General features: G+C 44.9%; 1 protein-coding gene across 5 annotated transcripts in view; it reads left to right on the top strand.

Moving 5' to 3' along the window:
• The window catches only part of ULK4 (unc-51 like kinase 4), a 307,020-nt gene that overhangs the window by 62,694 nt on the left and 217,431 nt on the right, over positions 1-26,895 (top strand). For all 5 annotated transcript variants that reach the window (XM_037030547.1, XM_037030549.1, XM_037030551.1 and 2 more), the window contains exons 21-22: positions 8,463-8,645; positions 15,876-16,003. In XM_037030547.1, coding sequence (XP_036886442.1) covers positions 8,463-8,645; positions 15,876-16,003 — 311 coding nt within the window. The remainder of the gene's footprint in view (positions 1-8,462; positions 8,646-15,875; positions 16,004-26,895) is intronic.

Below are 26,895 nucleotides of genomic sequence, written 5' to 3'. Positions count from 1 at the left end.
CTAAGAAATTTTGAAGATCAAGGACTAATAAGGACTCGTCAGTGATCACCTGCTCACTGACTATCATTAAGCATAGGATATATGGCATCCATCACACACACACCCACCCACCCCGCTTCAGGAACCACACGATTTCAAAATTCCAAAATGTAATTACGCTGTGAATCATTATAGCGAAGCTGTCACAGAGAGTTAGTTATGAAGTGTATACCAGTGAGCTTTCTCCAGGCATCTTGGAATCATATCATAAGGCATCCATTTTAATCCTAGGCCTTGGAAAAAAACCCCAGACTTGTTTTGCTTTAATTGGGTTAATGTTCTCGTATTTATCTTTATATCAGCATGGTTTTTTTTTCTTGGCAAAGTTTTTTCCAGTTGTTCCCACCAAAGTCTTGTACTTTCTAGCTCTTTCTTCATCTGACACATTAAGCTTCACTTTTTTATCTTGGGCTACTTGTATTTGGTTCTTAGCATTCATCTAAATAATAAATTTTTTCCTGAAATTTTGCCAGTTACCCCCCACCCCGCCCAAATGTCTTTCTTTTCTACTCTGCTCCAGGATCCTATTCAGTAGTGTATGTTATATATCATTTTTGTGTCTTTTTAGTGTCTTCCAGTGGGAAACAGTGCCTCAGCCTTTCTGTGAACTTCATGTATTTGCAGTTTTAAAGAATACAGGGCTTTTCTTCTGTACAGTGGGGCCCACCCTGGGCCTGTCTGGTGCTTCCTCATGAAACCTCCTTAGCACCACTGAGGAGTCACCTGTACCCGCTGCCTCTCTGGTGGCTGCCCTAGGGTGACTGTCTGTTTGTGTCATTCTTTGTGTATGGTAGATTGGCAAATATTTTCAACGAAGGGCCAGATAATAAATATCTTGTGTTTTGTCGGCCACACACAGTCTCTGTGGCATCTTCTTTTTGTTTGTTTTGTTTTCTGCACCCCTTTGAAAATGTCAAAACCGTTCTTCTACAGTTCATGGGTTGTACAGAGACCAGCTCTGGTGTTGGCTGGGGTTCTGGTGCGGGAAGCCCTTTCCTTTCTGGCACATGCATGTGCGTATCTATGTCATTATGGTCACGGAAGGCTATTTTATCCAGGGGACTGTAGGGTGATACTACCACTATTAGGATTTATTGTTTGGGTGCTCAAGTTCTCCTGGATTTGGCCAGCGTGACCCCTCCGAGCGGCCTTCTGTGTTCTGTCGACCTGTTTGTACCATTGTTTGAGCTTTTCTTCACTCGTTGACTCCGTGTAATGTCATGAAGGGGTGTTAGCGTGGTTGTATCAGTTTAATAGTCTCTTGAACCAGTACAGCCCTTTCTCACATAGTCTGTTTAAATACTCCCTTTGATCACTAATATCTTCTGAACTCTCTACATTATGTAGCACCTTCGCCATATTGCTCGCATCTGCGCAGGCCAATTTCATGCTTTCTTCCTGCTGGCCCTGGGGTCCATGTGTCTCCAAGGAGCCTTTGGTATCGAGGAACCGAGATCTGGGTGTTCTTTGCGCTTGCTGCTGTGGATGTCATTGCACCTTGACCTTCTTAACACAGAACTAGAAAAAAACGTGTGCTTATATACAGATAAATATATATAAATATATGACCCTGCATGCTTGGAACAAGACTCATGCGTTCACACTGATACTCCCAACTTTAGTCCAGTACCTTTGGATTCTTTCTGGCCTTTCTTTCTGTGATGTTAGATCCCCTCTCAGACAGAGAGAAAACTGGCTCCCATTATTCTCACTATGTTTACTGGTTTTCCCCCTCAGTTAATGTATTTATTCAGTGTGACAGGCTCCACCCACTCTGGCCGCCTGTGCTGTGTCATCTGCCATCTCCCTGGCACGGCCACTCTGCTTCCTGGGCCACTTGGGCTCGGTGCTCCCTCTCCCCTCGCTGCCCCCTTTCCTCAGACTCTAACACGTTCCCCGTGGGAAGGGAAGCTAAGACTAGATGCATTAAGGGGAATGAAGGGCTAGGTGTCACTCTTGGTACTTTCCTTTCCCTTAACTCTTTCCACGTCACTGTTTCCACCCGGCTAATTAGCCCGTCCTGTGATTCTAACTCGTGTGTGTCCCTCAGATCTTTGCACCTCGTGCTGCGGCTCTGCTGCTACCCCACAGTCCAGGCCACCACCGTCTGTCACCTGGGCCACGGAAGTGGCCTCCTAATTGGTCTTCCCATGGCTGGTCCGATCGGCTCTACTAACTGTTCTCTACACAGACCAAATGTCACCAAATCACACCCTCTCCTCTCCCTGCTGAAACTTTTCAACAGCTTTCCACCATTTTCCTTAAAGGATTATTAATATTTTATGTAAAGCACTAGGTGGAAGTTAAGTGCTTTCAGCTTTAGGGTGACGTTTAGTGTTTAAAGCTGTTAGCACATTTCGCATAGTCCATTACTTAGGTTAGCTTATTTTATCGTAATTCCTTAGGTTAGCTTGTTTTCTTGTAATTTCATAGACTGTAAACTCCTGGAACGTCAGGACCAGGTTTTGCTCATCTGTTAAACAGAAGACATCTTTCGATGGCGAGTTAGGATTTTTCCTGCAAAGAAAGTTTGAGAAGGAGCTTCCCTTTCCACATCATGAGTAGAGGACGGGTGGGTGATAACATTAAAGGTCCCTGTTTACAGGGATGCAAGGGAAGTAGGTCACTAGTGGAATGCAGAATCCGGTTTGAGATTATCGTTCGGGGACCCTACAACAAAGCTATGCTAATGATCCTAATCTCAAGAAAATTGAATCTGCCCTGTAGACAGGTGTAGGTGAGGACTTGTCAAATACTGAGGTTGTAGAAGCTGGAGATATCCCTTCGGAAGTCACTCCACACATGTTCTTAGCAGGGATGACGATGGCCTCCTTCCCAGCATGCCTTACGGAGGTGAACTTCCTTCTTGCTTTCTTTTCCCATGTTCACTGCTCAGGAATGTGCCCTGGAGGTTAATGAACCCATTTGGTGCTAAAGATCAGAAGTAACTGATTAATTCACTAGAGTGAACGTACAATATCATGTTCATTTCAGGTGTACAGCATGGTGATTAGACATATATGTACCTTACAAAGTGATCCCTGTGATGAGTTCTGGGTTCTTCACAAAACCTTCAAGACTTTGGGGTGATCTGGCCCCTGCCCACCTCTTTTTCCCACATCTCGTAACTCTCATTGTCTCCTTCACCAGTTTCAACACTTGCGGTCTGACATTTTCTAGAATTTCTGGAACCTACCCACTTTTCTGCCTCAGGCCCTTCTCCCTATTGTTCCTGGTGCCTGGGGTGCTGTCTGTTAGCTTTCCATGTGGTGGGGTCCTCATTTTCCAGGCCTCAGCTTAAATGACATCGTCTCAGTTGAGACACCCCGGACCCTCGTATCCCATTGTTTTCTGTCATCACCGTGACGACAGCTGAGTGGATGTAATTTATGACTCTGCCCATTTTTCCCACCAAGTGTCAGTTGCAGGGAGGGAGGAGCCCTGTTCCTCTCACTCCCTCTGAGCACACGTGGCAGGAGCGAGGTAGGCAGCCGTAGACCCAGAGACCGAACAAGCACTGGCTGGAGGGTCTCGTGGCTCTGTGTCGAGGCACCAACCTGCTCCTTGTCCCCAAGACCAGGTCCCCAGGCCTGTGGCACACACACCACCTGGGAATTTGTCGGAAATACAGGTTTGGGGGCCCTAACCCAGACCTGCTGAGTCAGGGTCTCTGGTAAGCGTGGCTAGTATTCTGCACTTCAGTGAGTCCAATACTGCTGAGGTTGCGAGCCACCGTGCTAGACCTTGGGGCTCTCGGAGAACACTGGCATGGCTTGGAGTGGAAGGCGGCCCGTTTCTCCCTCCCACTCGGGAGTGGCCTCGTCACTGGGGGAGTGGTGTTCAGAGGGAGTGGATCTGGCTTGGTGAAAGGTATTGGGTGGATAAAAAAATTCCTAGAATTGTTAGGATTGCAGAGAATCTCTGTGAACCACAGTGGGGACCCGAGGGATCTTGGAAGTGGATGGAGTGAACTGTCCCCTACCAGGGAGACAACCGGCTGGCTGGGTCGTCTCAGTTACCGCGTGCTGAGCTGGAGGGTGTAGAAAGGAAAGGATTTGGCAGGGTGGGTGGAAGCTTTTTAAGCAACATCACTGATTCCCTCTTCTCTTTCTACTCCCCGCCCCTGTTCTTATGTGGCTTAAAATCTCGGATTGGACGAGTGTGGGTGTAGTTCGAAAAATCTCCCAACGTGATTTTGCTGTGACATCAAAAAATCATGCAAAAGACAAAAAAGAAATGGTTCTTAAATTTCTTATTCCGTGGTGATTGTGTTCGTGATGCTAATAGGTATGCGGCCTTCTCTTTCCAATCAGTCTGTTTCTTGGGAAGCTTTATCAAACAGACTGTCAGAAATTCTGGAGGCAATTCAGTGTTCTTTCTGAACAAACTTTGAAGTGAATTTTGAACTGGAACTATTCTTCCCAGTTTTAAGATGTCTTCTCTGTTTTAAAACATAAATACTTCAAAGCTAAATCACTGAAAATCAGACCTGAGATTTGATTTCCTTTTTGAGTCAGAAAATAGAAGCACTAATGTGCATGTGCTTAAGCCTCCACCAAGCGCCCACTGGGTTTCATGTCCAGAGTGACCGGTTACAGGGAAAGTGTTAGGTTTTCGAGCAGCGTTCGAAGCCCAGACCATTCAGTTGGCCCCGTACGGCCTTGAGTACACTCGGTAGTAGGTTTGACAGGTCTTTCATCATGAAATGACCCCTGCATGATCAGGGTCATTTTATATCTATTTTATATCTATTTTATATTGACAGAAAGTCATTTTTGCTGATGGGACTTACTGCTTCTCTGTATCGGAGTCATGTTGGGAGAACCCTGAATTTGCTTGAAAAGTTCCAATGGTAGCATGATGTTTAAGGGCTTCGTCTAAAATGTTATTTTTAAATCCTTGGATTATTAAAATAATATACCGATCCTGCTTCAATTTTATAAATAACCATTTTCATAGATTTATTCCAAATTAAATTTTTAAATGTTCACTGTCAGAGTCAGATTTTTAGTGAATTTATTTTTCATGTTCCTGTTTCTAGTTATTAGCTGATACTTTTCTGTTGAAATGTATACAACTTGGGTTTTTGACTTGAAGAACCTGACTTTCAGACCTTCTAAACTATGATATCCAATTTTTATCCATCCATCGCTCCTCTGAAGAAAGAGGAGAGATGCAAATACTGTTTGAAAGCTGTTCAAAGCAAAGGTTGTATCATGGAATTTCATTCCAATATGACTACCTGTAAATGAATGCAAATTTCTGGTGTAAATTAGAAATGGGGTCAGTGGTTATATTTTCAGCTTTGATGAGATGTAACTGACATACAACATTGTGCAAGCTTGGGTGTGCAACGTCTTGATTTGGTGCATCTCCATTGCATGGTGATTACCGCCAGTGTTAGCTAATGCCTGCATTCCATCCCCTCCCCTCCCCTCCCCTTCCATCCCATCTCATCCCATCTCATCCCATCTCATCCCATCTCCTCCCATCTCCTCCCATCTCCTCCCAATTTCCTCCCATCCCCTCCTATCCCATCCCATCCCATCCCATCCCATCCCATCCCATCCCATCCCAGTCATTTCTTTTTTGTGGTCAACAGTTAAATTCTATTCTGGTAGCAACTTCCAAGTATAGACTACAACATTATTAACTATGATCACTGTACTCCACATTATATCCCCAGAACTTGCTTATCTTACAACCGGAAGTTGGTGCCATGTGACTGACTTTCCCCGTTTTCCTCACCCCTGACAAACACCGTTCTGTCCTCTGTTCCCGTGAGCCGAGCTTTGTAAGATTCTACATGCCGGTGGTTTCTTACAGTGCGTGTCTGTCTCCGTCTGACTTCTTTCACTCAGCAGAATGCCCTACAGGTCCCCTCTGTGTTGTCACAAATGGCAGGGTTTCCTTCTTTCTCATGGCTAAAAAATAGTCTACTGTACGTATGTCCCACATTTTTTATCTCTGCACATTCACCTGTTGCTGGACACGTAGGTGCATCCCTACCTCGGCTGGTGGGAACAGATGCTGCAGCGAACACGGGGTATCAGTTTGAGACCCTGTTTTCATTTGCGGATGATTATTAATGCAAGACACTCGCAGGTGTCCCGTGTGATAGTTCCGCCAGGAGAGAGGCACTTTTTCTTTTCTAGGGAACTATGTATATTTATTTAATACTTTCCAGATGTTCATTTTTCAGTGTACTTGTAATTCAGTGTGCTTCTGAAGTTACTTCAGAAATGGTAGTAAATATACACAGTATTAATAAAGTAAACTTTTCCTATAAATGCTTATTTCCATGTAGTAATTTTTTTTTGTTTGAGAAGATTTTTACTTCAGTGAAATCCTATCAAATATTATCTCACAGAAAGGGTTCAAAGCAGCCACCTCTCCTTAATTTTTATACAGTAAAAACATAGAGAAAATTACTGCACCTCAAAATGTCTAATACAGTCCTGGCATTGGGATGTAATTCATATTCTAATAAAATAATGTGCATTTATTTGAAAAATTTGAACAGCACAGACATAAAAGATGGAAGACTCTTCCTTGTGCTTTTTCTCCCGCTCACCTCCCTGGCTCCCTCCCGAGGGACGGCGCCGGGAGAGGGGCCCTGCAGGCCTTCACGCTCTGTGTGCGTTACCTTCCCCTTGCTGGTGACGCACAGTGAGGTATCATTAGCATTTCCATAAAGATTGGAAATAAGGTTCAGCCTAACAGAAGTACATTGACTTGAAACATTTCACTTTGGTGGCAGATGGATTTTATGCCAATCAACCCTTCTTTTCCTTATTTTATCAATAGGAATAACTTTTAAAAGAAGTTCATTTTTGAAGATAGAGACACATTTAATTTTTTTTCCTGCGATGTTCAAGAAATGACAGTGTGTTTCAAAGTCTTTATCTTTTCTCTTCCTCCAGCCTTCCTTTCTTTTGACATCGTAATATTTCTAACAGTTTATCTTGTACTTGCTCCTTTCATTATTAATTGAGGTGATCAATCTGTTTCAAATGCAGATCAGGACGGAGGTTATAAGACATTCATTGCAGTGAATGTTTTTGTGCAACTGTTTCTGGTGTAAGTGTATTTCTCTTCCTGAAGTCTCCCATGTACACGTGGAATAGGACCAACCCTCCCTTTTGTGTTTTAGCAAATGTTCTGAGGTCCTCCCTCTGCGCACGGCAGTGACTTTCAACCTTTCCCGTCTCCTGGCACAAGTAAAGGAATAATTACACTTATAAAGTTGTTTTTTTTCTTTTTTGCGAAGCTGACAAAAAAATAGGTATAATTTTGATTCATTCACACTGGATGGCTATTGTGTGGGCTCTTGTCACTTTTTATTTGACAATCTAAGGGAGAAGAGGTCCCTGTGTCAGGTAGACTGCATAGTCAGGTATTGCATGTTTTAAAAATTCTTGCAGCGTGTTGGTTGAAAGTTGCTGGCTTATGGCATAAAACTCAGAGGTCCTAGCTGGGGAGACCGACCGCCTCTGGCTTCAGCCTACTCTTAGAGGTGGATCGCGTTTTCCCCTTTGCTACCCTCTGCTGCTCCTCCTCCGTCTGGAGTACGTTCTGCTTGCCTCGGACAACTTGCCTGTCCTCTGCATCCTCCTGTCACCGCGTGAATCCTTGTTCTCTCTCTCTGGCTAGAATTTCCCTTGCTCACTTTCCCACCCATCCATTTCCCACTTCCTCTTCAGAAACTGGCGTAACATCCTCTTAGTGAGGTAGCTCTTATTGACTGGCTTTTCCTGCCTTTCCCAGCATAATTACTGCGCCCACTCCTATCACATTATTAAATTCTATTTATTAATGACAAATTTTATCTCTAATAGTTTATGAGCAATCTAGGAAAACCTCACTGCTCTGATTACTCCAGTTTAATTTCCAGCTTTGTCACTTACTAGCTATGTATTTTGGGGCAAATTACTTAAGTGTTTTATGGCTTAGTTTTACCGTCTGTAAAATGGTATTAATAATATGCTTTCATATTGTTGAATTAGATGAGGTAGTCTTCAGATATTCCCAGTGTTCTTCACGCACTGAACATAGGTATTAGATACATACTTTCATGACTATTTTTCTAGCCCTTAGCTTAGTGTCTGTATGAAGGGACACTTAATAATGCTTATTCCTGAAAGGGATGTTTTTTTATCTAGACTTATGAATGAGCTTATCATTTTAGTTTATCATAATTTATATGACTATTACTGTAGGGGTTTCTAATGTTACAAAACAACTCTAGTTTTCATTAGCAGCTGCATTATTGTTTTTTTTTAATGTGTTGAAATTTTCCAACTTTCTGAAGCCGAAATAAGTGACGAAGGAGCGAGGCAAGCGCCTTCTGTGCCACCCTACCTTTGCAGGGCCTGGCCGTTGCCCTTGGAGTTGTCTGACAGGCCCGTCCTCTGTCTCCGCAGGCCTTGTGCAGGGTCACCCGCCATTCTCCGACTGCCTTCCAGAACGTGATCGAGAAGGTGGGCCTGAACGCCGTCATCGACTCCCTGGCCTCCGCCATCTGCCGAGTTCAGCAGTACCTGTTGACCTTGTTCACCACCATGTTGTCCTGCGGGATTCATCTTCAGAGACTGATTCAAGAAAAGGTTTGACCTGGCTTTCATCTGTTCCTCCACGTTGAAAATGGTGGTTTTCTTTTGCATTCATCATGGACAAGTAATATCACCTCGGTAGAATTGACTTTTTGTTTCAAGAGACCTTTTTAAACTTTGCCAAACCTACGTAGCACAGGCCCTCCATCTGCAGATGTTGGGAGAGCTGCCTCGTGATTGAAGTAGATGCAGTGAGTGGCTCCGCCTGCCTGTGCCGTGTTAGTGATGCCGTGTTAGTGATGAAAAGTTAGACAGTGAGTCCTTCCCGCCTGCTCCGTCCGTGCTGCTGTGCCCTCTGCCTCCTCCTCAGCCCCCACGTCCTTCACCTGTCCCGGGACAGGGGTCCCTTTGTACGCCGACTCATTGTGATTCCTTCCTTGTCAAATACTCCGTCAACGCCAGTCACCTCGAGAGCTCCCTTCCTCCTGTTTTTAGCCCCCTTTTAAAATGTGCCTCCTGGTCCTCGCAGAAGAGAGGTCCCTGGGCCAGACCACTGGCGTCTCCTGGGAGTGGGCTGGAGACGCAGCCCCTCAGGCCCCACCCAGGTCCTGCTGACTCAGATCCATCATTTTAATGAGGTCTCTAGGCGACTGGCGTTACTGTGAGGGTTTGAGAAGCCCTGTCCTGGAGCATTAGCGCTCAGTGCGGTGTCAGCAGGTGAAAACGTGGACCGTGTTATATGTATGTTTGGAAAGTCGTGAGTTAAAGAGATGATTTCAGTTGTGCAGACTTTCCCACTTTTGCATATGCTCATGTGTAGTACGGATCTTCGTGCAGGGAGTGCAGTGTGCGGTGTTTTATACTTAGTGGGCCCGTTATTCTCTTTGGAGGGGGGCTGCCTGCCAAATTGGAGTTCTGTGGACCACGGGGAAGTGACGGGCCCAAATGTAGAGCCACAGAAGTAGGTGTTTGCTGTGCTTCCTCTGCGTCGGATGCAGCACTTCGAATGCTGGTTTTTATACTAGAAGTCAAAACTTCGGGAATTACTATTAATAATGGTCAGGCTTGCACAGTGAACTTGGTCTGTGAAAACCTGAACGGAGAGTAAGACTCTTCCTGCCTTTAATTAGTCTGACTTACACTCTGCTAAGAAACCTGAGCCTCAGAGGAATGTATTTCGCAACACTCTGTGTATCTAATTTTCGCTGCTAAATTTTCCAAGCCATTACTTTTGTTGTCATTGTATTAGAAAAAGTACACTTGAGTGGTTTTACTGCGTGAATTATGATAATAGAGGCTGAGAGTTTTAGCGGTTGTTTTTTTTCCCTTCACCTGAGCACAGGTATAAATTTAGTTTCAAATATGGTATCTCATTGCCCTGGCTGGTATAGCTCAGTGGATTGAGCGCGGGCCTGCGAACCACACAATCGCGGTTCGATTCCCAGTCAGGGCACATGCTTGGGTAGCAGGCCAGTTCCCAGCAGGGGACTCACGAGAGGCAACCATACATTGATATTTCTCTCCTTCTCTCCTTCCCTTCCCCTCTAAAGATGAATAAATAAAATCTTTAAAAATATGATATCTCACAAAGCTAGTAAAATAAGAACTTATGGTAGTTGGGCTTCCCCAAGGTGTGAGGTATGTTGGGAGACCTGGGAAGAGGGAGGTGGCCAGCGAAGCCGACATGGGCAGCAGGGACAAAGGGACTTGGCAGAAGAAGACCTGGGTCACAGAGGGTCGTGGTATTGACCTTCCTTGGGGTGTTGATCAAGTGGTCATTGTTTTATTTTTATGTAGAGACAAGTGCTTGTATTCGTATGCGTGGGTGGGATTCAGGGGCAGGCTACTCACCTTGTAATTGCTAAGTGGAGGTGGTCTCTCCTGTTTGGTTGCAGACAGGCTGGGAAGGGTGGAAGAGGGAGGGACCCAGGAACAGACACCAGGTTTGCTGCCTCCCCGTGGGCAGGGAGAAGGAACTGGCCATGTTCTTCTTTTGGGGGAACTGTGCCTGTATAGCCTGGTATTTTTAACCTGAAGTTCCCCAGAGGGTCCTGTGTCATTCCTTTTAAATAAATGAAATTGCTATTTATTGCAGAAAATGTAGATGGACCTGAAGAAGAAAACAAAACCCACTGTGATCTCATTACCCATAAATAGTGGCCGTTAAGGTGTTGGTTTATTTATTTTTCAGTCTTCTTTTCTGTGTGTCCATTTTATGCCCACATTTATAAAATCAAGATCAAAATGTGTATGTCAATCAGTATTCCCCAAGAACGTTTATAAATTATTATGTAGTTTTCATTTTGGGGGCGGCATCATGATTTAACTCTCCTCCCACTGTCGTCCTGCTTGCCTCCTGTCTTCGGGTCGGTGTCGCCCTGACGCGTAAATGCTGTCACACACGCCTTCCTGTTCGCGTCTGCCAGGGGGCACGGCAGGTGCCATCTGCACTTACAGGGCTGTGCGTAAATAGTTCTATCCTGTTCTCTGAAAGGTGGGTGATGAGACACGTTATTAAAGACACATGCTGTACTTCTCTTATTATAAAACTCAAGAGTTTGGGATTATTTAATTAGCCGCACACTATATGTTTCCATAGTAATTTGCAGTTAATAATGAGTCTCCATTTGAAGTGTGTAACTGTAGCCATATTTTCATCCCAAACTAGATTGACTAGATTGACTAGTGGTATTATTATTCCCTTCTGAATCAGGTTCTTGTTCTTGAGAGGTTGTTGATGTGTGGAAGGGCTTTGTCGTGCATACAAACACACACACACACACATTCCCTCACTTTCTCCTACACACACATGTGCTACTAGGATCTTGTCACAGAGATGGGATCAATTGTTTGGTGATCCATATATTTCCTGTCCAGGGATATGTTCATAACTTCCCTGAATTTTGTCTTTGAATATGCTAAAGGCAAGTAAAGAGAATAAGGGTAACAGTCTAGTATGTTGTCCTAAACGGGTAGTGACATAACACACAGGTATATTCACATGCAAATTTATATATGTAAATATATACGTGTGTGTATGTATGAATGCACATAGGGAGAAAGGGAAAGAATATCTTAGACAATTGCTGTGCAAATAAATCACTGGTATGGTATAAAAAAATAACTTATATTAAAAATTCAGTACCAGCCCTGGCTGGTGTAGCTCAGTGGACTGAGCGCGGGCCTGTGAACCAAAAGGTTGCCGGTTCAATTCCCAGTCAGGACACATGCCCGGGTTGCGGGCCAGGTCCCCACTTGGGGGTATGCAAGGGGCAACCTTAACGTGGTATCTCTTGCACATTGATGTTTTTCTCCCTCTCTTTCAACCTCCCTTCTCCTCTCTCTAAAAATAAATAAATAAAATCTTTAACAAAAAGATTAAAAAAAACAAGCTCAGTGCCAGATTTTGCTGTTAAAATATGGGAAGCATATAAAACTCCTGGATCCTCATTGTGCTGCGTTTCAATTAGCTGAGCTGAAAAAAAAACTCACATCAACTTAAGTTACATGGATTCAAACATGTGTCTCAGTCATTTTGTTCCTGGGGTATGTGACCTTGCACGTCCTTCACAGCCGGAGAATCGGGCATGCGTCCTTTGGACTCTGTGGACTCTGGGGTCACTTAATGATGTAAACATTGCCTTGTAAAGCCGTAGCCTATTTCACAGGGGAGTTTGTGCAGGCTCACTAGTGAGACAGCTTCCTTCTGAGTGCTAATAGAGATACTGCCTTTTAACTTTTTTGCTTATTCATTTTGACAATAGCTGCTATTTTTATTTGAGCAGTCTAGTTTGACTGCAGCCGTGTTTGTAGGATTAGCCGTGTTTGACCATGCAGCACCAGTGATTAATAATAAACCAGAAGCAGCAGATGTCTGTTATTTGTGAGTACTGTGGACGATCACTGTGTAATTTCGTGGCTGCAGAATTTTGAAAAAATTTGATGCTAAGTCTACTAAGGTTTATTTTTCAACCATCTCTAGGCATACTGACTCAATGGCTGCTAATCCAGCTTTTAAAATATGGTAATTAGCTTATGCATATTAATCAGATTGTTAGTGCGTAGTATGATATGTTTAGTTTGTCCATAGTGATAAGAATGTTCTCTTACAGACAGTTTTTACTTAGATTCTTGGCCAACCTTCTTTAAGGAAAGCGCAATCCAAACACAATTTTGGATTTAATCAGTACAGTTTTCATTTCCATCAATATTAAACAGGAAAAGGGTGTTGGTGTAGTTACCTGCGTGCCGTCTCACTCTTTTTCCTTCGGGCTGTGGCCAGTCGATGGCCAGGCTGTACTCACTGATTTTCTCCTGTGACAGGTGATTGAAGCAGATCAATTTTATCGCTTCAGATTTACAAGAGCTAATTTTGAAGTTCTCTGCCTTGTCATTTTTATTCATCTCGTAATTTCCCGTTTGTGATATGCAGCAGAGGGATGCTTCACCTTTGGCTTAATTGGGGTGAAGCTCACATTTTGTCTGTGGTGGGTGCTTCAGATGTTTGGGCCCGCTCCTGACATTGTGACTGTCCATCTCAGCATCTGTGTGTTAGACAGGTACGTTCATTCCAAAATCACCGCCAAGTACGTTTCCGTGCTGGACGTAAATGCACCCTGCTGTGGTCTGGCTTACACCTGAACCGCTTCTGCTCTTTTTCTGCACGTGTAATATTTAGGTGTGTTGAGCTGAGTGGCAAGATGAATTTAAGTCAAAGCCAGGTACATAGCGGGCTGCATACTGAAGTGACCCGGGGTCATTTTTGGCTCTCTCTAAAGGTCCTTTGGCTTCCTCGTGGGCGACACTGAATCTTTGCCGGCAGTCTGTCATCTGCCCCCCTCAAGTGGTGGAAGATGAATGTTGCTCTAAAAGTGCGGGGCGTGTTGGTTACCGTTACATATGGGGCCCTGGCGCTGAGTTGTGGGGAGTCTGTCAGTAGCGCCCCCTCAATTTTTCCGAAGTGACTTTATGAGAATTTATTTAAGGCACAAGATGCTTTTAGGCTTAGGTCCAAAACAGTGGTCTGTGATACACTGCATCTTCTTTGAGGACTTGGAGTGGTTGTGTTACAAGCAAATCTCGTGCCCAATTTCGTTTCGTTTCAGTATTTGCTATACTTTGTCTAGTTTGTTTCACTCAGAGTCCTAAGCATATTATTTTAATTTGCAAGATTCTAATGCCTTAATCTCAAGGGCTGCAGCAACTGCTGAGAATGTCTTACAGGTGAATAACATAGTCATATTTGCTGTTGTAGAAGCTCACTGTGGCTGCATCTTGTAGAACAGGTGGAAGAAGGCAAAGGTAGATACAGCCCGTCACAGTCATTCAGAAGGGACAGGATGGTGCATTGAAATAGGACGACGGTGGTGGGGTGGTGTTCTTGCCGAAACTGGGAATCTATTGGACATGGGGTCGAGGAGGAAGATGCTCTGATTTTTAACTTCAGCCATTGGTTTGATGATCCTCCCAGTAGATCACCTTTTGGGCAGGTGATAAGTTTGATGGTGGATGCATAATACAAAGGATTGCAATATGCCATTCACCTCTGTTCACCGAAGGCTGACATTTTGCCGTATTCGTTTTGTAGCTTCTCTGTCTGTCTCTTACCGTGTGTGCTCTTCCCCATTCAGGAAGAGGTTGCAGGCCCGAGGCTCCTCTGCCTTCAGTTTCCTCACTGAATACTCTCTAAAAACAAGCCATGGATTTAAACATCAAGTTAACATTTATTTAGAATTCATATTAGCTCATCTGCAGACCTTACCCAGATTGTGCAGTTGTCCCAGTAATAGCCTTTTATGCAGAACAGAACTTCCAGATCTTGAACTGCAGTCAGTTTTCATTGTCTCTTTAGTCTCCTATGGGCTGGAACAGTTCGTTTCAGTCTTTGGCTGGTGGCCGTGTGAATGGCTTTGGAATTACGTGTGCGCGTGTGCGGGAGGTGGTGCCCGTGTGGAGCACAGACTTCGGGTCATGGTCCTTGGACCACAAAGTATAAATTGGAATTGGGAGTTGATGGTGGGGAAGGGGGCTTTCTTTCTTTTTTAAAAAATGATTTTATTTATTTATTTTTAGAGGGGGAGGGAGGGTGAAAGAGAAGGAGAGAAACATCACTTGGTTGCCTCTCACATGCCCCCACCTGGGGACTTGGCCCGAAACCCAGGCATGTGCCCTGACCAGTAATTGAACTAGCAGCCTTCCTCTCTATAGAATGACGCGCAGTCCACTGAGCCACAATGGCCAGGGCGGGAAACAGGCTTTGTACTGTCTGCATGCCGGAAAGGTGGAAACAGATCTGTTACTCAGGGACACCTTGGTGTTGGTTCTGGTTTGAATCAGAATGGTGGTGATTATGTGGTTCAGGAACTAGGTGAGACTAATGCATAAAGATACATAGCTATAGCTCCATCCTTAAATAGAAAGATACAGCTGCCTGTGTAAATTCTTCCTGCTCGGCAATATAGCCCCTCACGTAAAAGGCTTGTGGCATGGGAAAAACTCAGGTTGCTTACATCTGCCTTAGACACATAGTGTCAGCGCCAGGTACTTGCCTCTGTTAAGGACTCGTGCGAATTTATGTTCCTGCTCTCTGCAGCCATCCTGTTGACAATATGATCCCATATTCCTACCTATTTACTTTCATTAACCGTGTGTGTGTCTGTCTGTCTGTCTGTTTGGATATCCTTTTTGCATATCAGGATACACCTGAAATGATGTACAATCTCTGTTAGAAGAAAAAATAACAGTAGTACTTGTGAATACTTACTCTTCTGTGTTGTAATATACCTTTAACTAAAAAACATTGTAGGCATATAGGGGTTTTTTTATGTGCCCTGTATTGAGGGTTGTATGGAGACTAGAGAAGTGGTATCTGTCTACCTGTGCAGGTCCACTTGTGCCTACATGGGGTCGTGCCTGCCAGTTCTAGTCGTCACCACGCTTCTGGTTGTGTAGCTGCACGGGTAGGAGCAGGCTTTGGTGTGCGACCGGCTGGGTTTGAACGCAACTTTCTGAATGTGGGCAAATTGCTCAAGCTTTCAAGATTCATTTTCCTTTATAAAATAGGGAGAATATTGTTAACTTTTTATGGCTGGTTTCCAGGTTTAAATGAGATAATACATATTAAAAATTTAGTATAGCTTCTGGCACAAATTAAGAATGCAGAAACGGTGGCTGATATTATTTTATTTCCTGCTGTCGGCTTGGCAATTATAACCTATTAACCCTGAGAATTGACTGCCCTATTTATTTCATGTTTTCTAAAACTAATTTTAATGTCTTCCACAGGATTTTGTGTCTACAGTTATCCGTTTACTCGACAGCCCGTCAACTTCCATCAGAGCAAAAGCCTTCCTGGTTCTTTTATACATTTTGATTCATAACCACGAGATGCTGCTGCTGAGCTGCCAGGCAAGGTAGGAGTCCCGTGATTTCATCAGTGACTTCACTTTGGTGCCTCCTTTCTTAGTTTCGTTAGTAGTATTTTTGGCCTCTCCATAGCTGGTATTGAATTTTTGCTGGGTTTCCCCCAGGGTTAACATTTTATGTATAGCCACAGCTCAGAAACCCCGAAGACTAGAAAACGGACCCGTGAAACCGAAGCCGGGCGCTGGGAAATCCCTGCGGTTGCCCCCGTCTCAGGGATGAACACCCGAGGCAGGGTGTTAACGTTGGTTCAGGTTTGCATCTTCGGGAGGTGTTCTCGGACCAGTGCCTCGGTCCAGTTTCCATCGCTGTGGGGGCTGGAATGAGTGGTTGAAAACCCAAGGGGCAGCCTAGTGAGAGGAGGGAGTGGAGCAGGGGCGGGAGTCACAGGGTGGGCAGGTCTCTCACCGTCTCTGGGTATTGTCTCCCGGAAGCTGTTCCGCGTGCATCCGGGCTCCCGCCACGCTCTGGTGCTCCCTACACGATGTCTTCTGAAGTGCCCAGTCCATCTGCTTGCTCTCCTGGATCCCAGAAGAACCTTCAAAATGTGGTTTAATGTCTATTTCTGAATCCAGCTTTTTACTTACTATAGGATATGGAGGAGTGCTTGGAATTGTGATTGATCTAGATTAGGACTGGCAAACTCTTTCTTGTAAATATTTCTTGTAAATATTTTAGAGTTTCTGAATCAAGAGGCAAAATTGTGAATATTACATAGGTACTTATATAATGAGAGAAAGCATGTTTTTATACATTTTTATTGACAAAAAATATACTAATAATTGAGTACATTTTTTAAAACTCGTAATACAGGTCTAATGAGAAGAATAGAATTTTTGGAGCGGGGAGAGAGAACATTTTGCTTAATTAGGGGTCAAAGTCAAAATTACAAAAATTTAGTGATAGGAATTGCTCCCAGAAACACATAGGCATCCAGGACAGACTGTGCACAGATGATTTATTTCTATTTGTTCCTTGTGCTCTGCAGCCCATGCATTACATTCGTCTGCATATAAAATGCAAGGGTGAATATAATGTATGGAAAAGAGAGGCAGAGAGATGCTCAAAGTCTCTGTGATGCGTTTATATGGGAAAATTGTTCTCCCGTCCTTACCCAGCTCTTGAAACTCCACCAGCTCACCACCTTCGGAGCTCACCACAGTGCTGCCTGTCTGCCTGGGAATGGAAGTCTTACATCAAGAGCCCGCGATAACCTTTGCTGCATTATGTAGATATTTTTTCCTGCTGACCATCATCCCCATCGGCCTTTTACGGATTAAGTTTCAGCACCTATTTTTTTTTAATGATGTCCACTCTCAAATCTTTCTAGCATGACAGGAAGTGAAATGGAGCTGTCAGAATCAGATAAAAATGATATGATTGCCCCCAAACGTCCACCTATTTCTTCAAATGGCTTCATACTCATATTGAATATGACAGGTGATAAAACAGGGTCCTGTGTGTCTCTAGAAGTGATAACCCTTTGAGGGGATGAATAGTCTTTTATGCTCATTGGATAGGTTTGCTGGGAGCCTGAACTGTCAGTCTTCCTGATGGGTCAGGTCTTCCTAGAGGTTCCCCCTTCCCGTAGCTTTGCTATTAATATGGTAATTGGTGAAATAAAAAAAAACTGCTTTGATCTTAAAAGAAGGATCTTTTAAAAAGAAATATTTACTCTGTGTAATTGGTTAACTGTGTGGGAAAAATTATCTTCTCAGCTTACACCACACAAAAGTCAATTCCAGATGGATTAAAGAATTATATACCCAAAAGAGACTATAAACAGCTGGAAGAAAATATGTTTAAATATGGATAAAGACAGTTTTTCTGAGTAGAAAAGCAATGAAAAAAACCATAAAAGGAAACGCTGATAGTTTGGCTACATATAGGTTAAACACTTTTATATTTCCTGAAAATCATAAATGAAAAATTCCATGCCAACAAAATTTATAAATTGTTGCGTCATGTATAAGAGAGTTAATCTATGTACTGTAAAGAGATTTCTAAAGTTGTAAACAGATATCCTCATTAATAATCAAAGAAATGAAAATTATAATAACTAAATACTATTTCTACTCATCATAATATCAAGTTAATAAGAGAAACTACCACTATCTTATATCCAAAGTACAGAGAGAGGGACTGCTTTTAACCAGTCGGTGGGGCTACCTCTTTGAGGACATTTAAAAGTGTGTATCAGGAATCTCTACGATTCGGTAGTTCCGCTGTTATAGATAAACTTGAATTACAGGTTTGTACATTGCTGGGGATGTCACTGCCTGAAAGTGCTGAACCTGCCTTTCCTTGGTTGCTGAGCTTTTGTGGACTTCATCCCTTAGGTCCAGGGGAACCCGGAGGTTCTTCGGGGGGTCCCTCGGGTTCTAGTTTGCCCCGTCTGGGGCGGTTTGGCAGCAACCGGCTTTCTCTTAGTCATCGTGATCACTCACCCTCTTCATTTCCTAAAGCTGAATTGTTGCGTCCTCCGGTGGGAACTCTCCTTCCTGGGCGCCCATCCGGCGGGGCTCAGGGCGTGGAGAGGGGTTGTCGGGTGGAATCGGGGCAGGCGGTCACTCCCACTTCCACCCCTGGATTCCCAGGTCTGTGTTTTAACGATGGATGGGACAAAAGCAGATGTTTTGTTTGTTGACTCAAAACATATGCTTCAGGTGTGTAAGATAGAACCCCATTTTTTATTGTGGTGTTTCCCAGTTGGCACTGTGACTGACTTTTCGGTAGGCCGTTCTTGCATGCAGGCTGGGTTCTTCCGGGTGGTGGGGGACTTCATGGGCCCGAGCACGTTACCGTCTTTCTTTTGCTGTGCATGAGTTCTTTGATTGGCTGTGGTGTTATATTGATTATCATACATTAAATAAGGTATTGTTTAAGCCTAAACTTTAGTGTCATTAACCGAAGCTTATGGGCAGGGAAAGCAAATTTATACCCAGGATGTATAACTGTTGCAGTGAGGAGACTTGGCTGCTCCTTCCGTAAACCAGCTGTGGCTGGGTGACCGGCTGGTCTCCCCAGGGAACGGGGCCAATGTGAGGCTCAGCCTTGGCTTCTCCCAGTGGCCGGAGTGGCAGTGCCAAGACGAGGGGCATCTATTTTGCTGAGTCCAGCATAGCCTCCGTCACTGCCACCTTGGCCACTTTGTACCTGAGCCCACTGAGAAAGCCCTGCGGTGGCTGGAAAGAGTCTTGAGTGACATTTGCAGAACATGTCATCTTGTCTACCTGATTGCTGAGAGCCTTCTCCAGAGCGGGCATCCACAGCACAGAAATGTTTTTATGCTCTCTGCCCGTTGTGAGAGATCCTCCCACCATGCCCCTTTCAGGGAGCTTCTTGTCAGGTTTCAAATCGTGCCCTTTCTGAGTCCCTGGCCATCTCACTAAGCAGCCAGTCAGTAGCCATGAATCAGTGTGCATCTGTCTTTCTGGCCATATCTCAAGTTTAAACACAGGACACAACAAAATTTGTTGTTTGAAATTCTGCTAACTAGAAGGCCTTCCTTTTCAGTGGCACTTCTGATTCCATGTGTGACGCTGCCGCGGGTCTACTCTAAATGATGCCAGCATGTTGTAGGGAACCGTTCACTAACCAGGCCCAGCGCTTTTCCTCTTCACCCAGCTGGTCATGCATAATTCTTAACCAGGATCCAGAGAGGAGAGGCCCTGCAGAGGGAGACGTGTTGAAGGAATCTGACCCACCTACTCATGCAATTTACTAGTACTACATCCTGTCCCTTGTTCACGCTCAGTCTCTTATATTGATCAATCTACCTACTGATGCGTTATTGCTGTACGTGCCCAACCTAGTGGTTTGTGTGTCAGCTTAGTGCTGCAGTTAAAGACTGTAACTCGGATCACGTGATCATTTGATGTCAGTAGTCATGTGTTCATTCTCTACCAGGAGCTGTTTCTCAAAAGAATAGTGAGAGATGCAGATGGGAATGTGGCTTTGCTCTAGAACTCCTTTGTTGGAGATGCTAGAACTCCTTTGTTGGAGATGCTGTAAGACTGGGTGGCTTACACACAACAGGCATTTACGTCCTCTAGTTCTGGAAGCCGGACGCCTGAGATCCGAGGGCCAGCGTGGTGGGGTGGGAGCCCTCTGTGGGTGGCAGGCTTTTCCTTAGATGCTCACAGGGAGGAGGGGACTTGGGTGGAAGCTCTGGGTCATTTCATTCACGAGGACTCTGTCTACCCTCATGACCTAATCACCTCCCAGCACCGTCAGATTGGGTGTTAGGTTTCCAACATATGAGCTTGGGGGTGGGCACAAACCCTCAGGCCAAAGCAACTCCAAAGATTTGTGTTTTGATTCACTTACTGGTGCTTCCCTGGGGCCCCCCACACCCCCCTGTTTTCCACAGACACTCAGAGTCTGTAGATCCACTAAGTGGAAAGTCCAGAGTGGCAAGCAGCTCATCCCACAGACTGGAGTTGGAGCAGAGCGTGTGTTCACTATACCGCCATTCCCACCAGCAGGTTGACGGTGCCGCAGACAGGATCAGAGGGACACCTTCAAAAGTGGCATGTATTGCCTTCTAGGTTCACAAAGGGCCACTTATTTGGTCACAGTCAGTGGAAGATGCAATAACTTGTCTTTGACTCGAGGGGCTGTCCCAGTGTGCTTTAGACCGCTGAGCCCCGGAAACTACCGAGGACCTGTAGCCCCACTGATTCTTATGGGTCTCTCGTGTCTTAGGAAGCCACCTAAAGTACGTGCTGCTAACTGTTCCTCAGGTCCGATCAGCTTACTCTCATCAAAGTGCTGTGCAAGTCTGGCATTTGCTGGAACCTCAGGATGATCCAGTTCTTTGCAGGCTGTTTTATGGCCAAGAGCAGGATTGTTGGCTTTGATCAAAGGCGAGATGGTGAATGTTTACCGTTTATCCTGATGAGTAAAAGCAAACACGCACTGGTGTTTTTTTTCCAGTTGGTACAGAGAACTGGCAGCTATGATGCCAGGGCTGTGTTGATTTGCTCCCATAGAGACACTAAATCTTACCTCGCAGCAGCAATTGGAGTCACACCTGTTTATATTGTGGATAATCCAGTCATTTAAGATTCATCCCAGTCATTTTCTAAGATTTTGCACAGGCTGATAGTTTAAATGGAGATCTAACAGATTTTTATCCCCCTTGCACCTTTCAGTGTTTTGCTGTTGCTGTTGATTTCTGTGGTTTGGTTTTCTGTTGCTACAGGCTCCTATCTGGTGTTGGGGGACAGGCCGGGGACTTCCATTGGTCGTCATAGCCCTCCTGGCATAGATCAGATAGTCGTGTTTGGACTCTGCTACTTGCTGAGGATGTCGATTGCAGTTGTGCATTTCGGAACTGAAAAGATAATCACAGCGTAGGTCTGCAGATATGCTGCTGGGTCGCTGCAGTTAGAATTCAGGCCAGAACTTCATTTATCACCTACCATAAGCTGCAAAACAATAGCTCTAATTATAGACAGGAGTATTGAATTGGATGAGGAGTTTCTGAGAATTCCAACAGGGAGATGGAAGAGAGCAAGCATGCATCTCGTATTTAAAGTGCAGGTTTTGCCTGCATGGGGGAAACAACAACTATAAGAGGAAGAATGTGCAGAAGGTAGATTAAAATGGATTTAGAGTGAAGTGAAGCAATGGAAAGTGTGTTGTTTTGATTCTTTGGAAATAGTGTATGGCTACAGCATGGGACAGGTGTGAAGCTGTCCCAGAGGAATGCGGGTGGGATGGATAGCCAGGTGACATCTTATTCCAGTAGCATCCTGCCCTTGGGAAGATCTGTGGTCGAAACAGACGGGAATAGTCCGTGATGGGGCATGGAGTGGCTCAGTAATACTCAGAGGGAGGGAGAGTGTCCCAGACGGTGGGAATGGGGGGTTGCAGGGTTAGTGGCATCTCCAAGGAGGAGCCTGGGTTAAGTTCAAGCAAGAGGTGTGGCTTCTCTGTTTCTGAAACCCATGTAATTGATTCCACATAATGTGAATGCTCCCTTCTCTGAACAGACACTTGGAACCTCGTCTCCTATTCACACCATTTCCAGAAAGTCTCTCCTTTTCTCCTGAGTTCCTTTCAGTTTCCCCACTTCACCCGCACGCTTATAACTCCTAATCGCCTGTCTGGCTTCCTCCCTCGCATCATTTCTCTATTTCTCTATTAGATTAATGTTTCTCAACTGCCACTCAAATCAAAGTCATTCCTTTGCTTTAAAATCTCTACTGCAGCCTCCCTTTGATTGCTCTCCTTCTAGTCTGCATGCACGACTTTTGTGCCAGGTGTTCTGGTACGTAGCTCATTCAGAAGATTGTCCGTAGGGCAGAGAAACTCACTTCTTCTCGGCTCCTAAGTGTAAATTTGTCCTGTTCCCCTGCCACTTAGAGGTTAGGGTGCTGCTGGGTCACCTCCCTCCCAGGTGGGTGTTTCTCACCCGTGTGTTGGGACTTCCCCTCAATCCACTTACATCTTCGCCAGCACGTTCAGGAATTTCTTGGAAGGTTCTGGCTGTGAATGGCACAGTTTTTTGTTTTTAGGGCTAATGTGGATTTTCTGTGGGAATATGTAAAAATGGGAAGTACAATAAAATGCTTGGGTTCAACTTGCGAACTTGAACCAGAATTTACCTTTGTAGTCATAGGGCTCAGAGTCGGAACTTAACCTGTGTTCCTCTGTGTCTTCCCGCCTTAGTCCCTTTGTTGTTTATCTGTCGCATCGTCCTGGGTCATTTTTTTTCTATCATTAAGGTGATTTCTTTTAATCCAGTGGCATCAGACACCACGTCTGTGCTGATACACATCCGTATCTCCAGGCTTATCTTAGTGGCTCAGTGGCACGAGGAAGAAGACTCCTCAAGTTAACATAAAACCAATGTTTCCTAACTCCGTCTCCACTCCCAAACTTCCCGTCAATAACACTCAGAAATGCTCTCTACCATTCTTTATCATTGCTCGAACCCTCGCCTCTGAGTAACCCTTGTTTTTCTCATACAATCCAACTCATCAGCAAATCATACTGGCTCTTCCTTCATGAGACCTTCCCTCCCTCACCCCATTACCCACATCTTCCCCTGCAGACACCCCCCTGCCCTCTGCTCCAAGCCGGCAGTGCCTCTCTGCCATGACACAGCCTCCTCCCCGGTCTCCCTGCTTCTAGTCTGGCCTCCACTGAGCCCTGCTGCGATTCATTCTCCATACAAAAGCCAGAATCGGACGAATGTATCTTGGAGTTGTTTGAATTCGANCAATCCAACTCATCAGCAAATCATACTGGCTCTTCCTTCATGAGACCTTCCCTCCCTCACCCCATTACCCACATCTTCCCCTGCAGACACCCCCCTGCCCTCTGCTCCAAGCCGGCAGCGCCTCTCTGCCATGACACAGCCTCCTCCCCGGTCTCCCTGCTTCTAGTCTGGCCTCCACTGAGCCCTGCTGCGATTCATTCTCCATACAAAAGCCAGAATTGGACGAATGTATCTTGGAGTTGTTTGAATTCGAGGCAATCCTGACTATAATATGAAAGCCTTGTTCAATGGGAATTCCAAAAAGATGTTGCTTCTGGGACCATGGTGTGTGTGTGTGTGTGTGTGTGTGTGTATTAGGGATTTGATGAAATACACAAACATCCACCTGTGACTATTTATTACCGTAGTTTCTCATGCATTTACAATTATATATATAAAATAATAAAGTATTGCTTTTGAATTTTTTCATTATTAACACTTAAAAAGATGTGTTTTTTTCAGCCGTCCACGTGCCCTTTGTGAACCGCTTTATTGAAGGGCACGTTCAATAAATAGCTCTAATTATAGAGCACGTTTGACATCAGTTTCCAGAGTTTGCTCTGTGTCCGTGACACAGTCCTTCAGGGTACAGTTTGTCATCTTGTTTTGCATTTACATTGCCCCAGAGACACCATATGATGTTTTCATCCAAACCACAAGTTCTTTCTTTAACAGCAGAGAGTTAGGCATTTTGTGTGTGTGTGTTTATTTGTAATCTACATAATTTGATATGATTATATATGAAGTGGGTATGTATTTTATTCAATACTTTTCATTGTTGTTTTGTTGTTGGTGGGAGGATTTGCCTGGATAACCTAACTCACCTTGACTGGTAACTGGAAGCCCGTGGTCTTTTTTCTGAAGTGCTCTCTGTTTGGTGGCGTGACCACTCTTTTTGGTCATCTTCATTGTTCACCAGTCACTCTTTCTCCGTTTCCTTTGCTGGTCCTGTTCCGTGTTCAGCCTGTATAGTGGTGGTTCCAAAGCTCAGTCCTGAGACTTGCGTCCCCAGGTGATCTCATTTAGTCTAATGACCTTGAATACCACATGCCCAAGGATCACTTTCAGGTTCATGCCTCCAGCCCAGGCCTTTCCTGGGAACTCGGATTTGCATGTCAGCTGCCAACGCGATGTGCGCATTTCCACGTCTGGTGGTGGTTTGTGTACCCGGGCCTGTTGCTCCCAGCGGTCTTCGCCCATCTCAGCCAGTGGCTGCTCTGCTCTTCCTGTTGGTTGGTTGCGCGGAGTTACGCTTGGGTTCTCTCTTTCTTTCATGTCCAGTCAATAGCAAATCTAATTATTTACACCTTTAGAAGATAGCCAGTGTCTCATCAATTCATACCATTTCCACACTAAATGTCTTACCACCATAATGTCTTACCTGAGCTGCTGTACTGGCTTCTTAACCGGTCTTCTTATGTTTCTGTAGTCCGTACTCCTTGCGGGCCCCAGAGAGCTCATTTTAACCACAAGTCAGATCATGCCACTCCTCCTTGTGGAGACTGAAAGCTGGGCCTCTGACCATGGCCCACAAGGTCGAGCAAGGTCTGGAGACTGCTTCGCTCTCCGACCCTTCCCCTCACTGTGCTCCTGCCAGGCAGGAACACACCACGCTCTGACTAGTGGCTGTCTTACTCTTCTTCATTTTTTGCGATAAGACTTATAACCTCATCCCCACTATTTTCTCATTATTTTTTTAATTGGCTATTTCTTCCCGCTTGAATTTGCTTTCCATGAGCTGTGTACACATCCACTAGAAAAATGCTCGGCGCATAGTAGACACAGCAAATATTTATTGAATGAATGAACGAGATGTCACCGTCCTTGTTGTCACTGAGCTCACTTTACTGTCAGCCCTGCACTGGTATGGGTACTAGAGAGATAAACAAGTATGGGACATGGCAGAGTCTGGCCACAGAAGCATGAAGGTACAGCAGGAGGACATTCTAGAAGGCAGGTGATGGAAGCATAAAGATGGGGGTGTGGGGAATGAGCATAAGGATTCCTGTGGAGACGGGACTAAGAAAACTGTGGTCCAGTTAGAAGAAATGGATCCCAGAGATAAATGGAGGAAAGTGGAGGTGGGGCCATAGACTGGGAAACAGAGAAGTCCTGGGGAGAAATGGTCCTATTAAATGTAATGGTACGGGGAGAAGGAGAAGTGTGTATGTATGTATGTAGGTATGTATGTGTATGGAAAAGGTTTTATATATTTTTAGAGAATGGGAAAGGGAGGGAGAAAGGAAGGGAGAGAAAACATCAATGGGCGAGAGGAACATCGATTGATTGCCTCTTGGAGGCCCCCTCCCCTCCCCCTCCCCTCCCCAAGACCTGGCCCACAACCCAAGCATGTGCCGTGACCAGGAATAGAACCCTCGGTTTGCGGGACGATGCTCAACCCACTGAGCCACACCAGCCAGGGCGAGGCCTTACGTATTTGTGGTTTATTTGCATTACTGTTGAGGTCGTTGATCTTTTTAACTGGATACCCCTGTAGAACCCCAAGGAACACCACATGCAGTTTCGTCCTAGAGTAATTGGAAAGCGTTTATGGGCGCTACGCTCAAACGTTCCCACGTTCCATTTCCTTCATGGGATATGAGATCTTCTCATACCTGATGTGCCTTGTCAGCAGCAGGAATTTATTCTGTAGCTGTGTCAACCCATTCGGTGAGGGGAAGGCACGAGGGGAGCGACACCCCAGAGTCGGATTTCTGTTGTGACGGACGCATTGGTCTTTCATTTCCCCCAGCTGAGGCAGTGGGTAGTTTCTCATGTGTCACAGCCTGTACTGGTGTTCGAAAAGTATGAGTAGTTTTTGCCTGCAAGGTATTTCAAACTGCGGTAATTAAGTAGCACATTATTAAATTTTGTCACGGATAATTTAAATTTTAGAGGAAAACTGACTCCTATAGACAAGTGTGAATTTGCTTTCGTACACTCTACAGATTTTGGGTTGGACTCGCCATGCTGTGGTGATGGCCCTTTTCTCTGGTCTACTCATTATTGAGAAGATTTGTGCTCTGAACCCTTGAAGCAGTACTGAGAATGCATTTCTGCTGACTTGGTCATTGTTCTGTCTGCATTTGACCATTGTCATGTATCTGTTACAGTGTGGCTGGGCTGTGATCAGCGACTAGAACAGAGAGTGCTAACTGCTTGTATGGAACTTAAACGTTTGACCTGGTTCTTTTCCCAGGTGTTCACAGATAGGGCTCCAAATAACAGTAAGCAGAAAGGCAAGACCGTGAATGAATCTGCACGAGAGTCACAGGAATTCTAAGGGTTAAGATTTCAGCATACTCAGCATGTATTAGTTATGGGTAAAACCACCTCTTTCCAGTTTATGGTGGGAGCTGGTTGCAAGTTCTCTCTGAGAAGCAGGCATTGGCCGGGAGGAGTGATCACAACGGAGCTGGGAGATGGACGACGCCAGGGAGGCTGCTGTGCAGGGGCCTTTGCCTGATGAAGTCAGTGGGCTCATCACCCTTTGGACAGTTGAGGGGAATGGGAACTTGGGAAGATGACTGGTGGTCCAGCAAACGGGATGAAAATGGGCCTAAAACTGGTCAACAACACCCTAAGTATCTAGAGTGATGGTCCAGTATGATC

This window comes from Sturnira hondurensis, unplaced genomic scaffold, assembly GCF_014824575.4.
Source record: "Sturnira hondurensis isolate 20B ecotype Veracruz unplaced genomic scaffold, ASM1482457v3 Scaffold0020787, whole genome shotgun sequence".
Classification (NCBI taxonomy): domain Eukaryota; kingdom Metazoa; phylum Chordata; class Mammalia; order Chiroptera; family Phyllostomidae; genus Sturnira; species Sturnira hondurensis.
The sequence above is the reverse complement of the archived record's forward strand: the minus strand, read 5'-3'. Positions and strand labels throughout refer to the sequence as shown.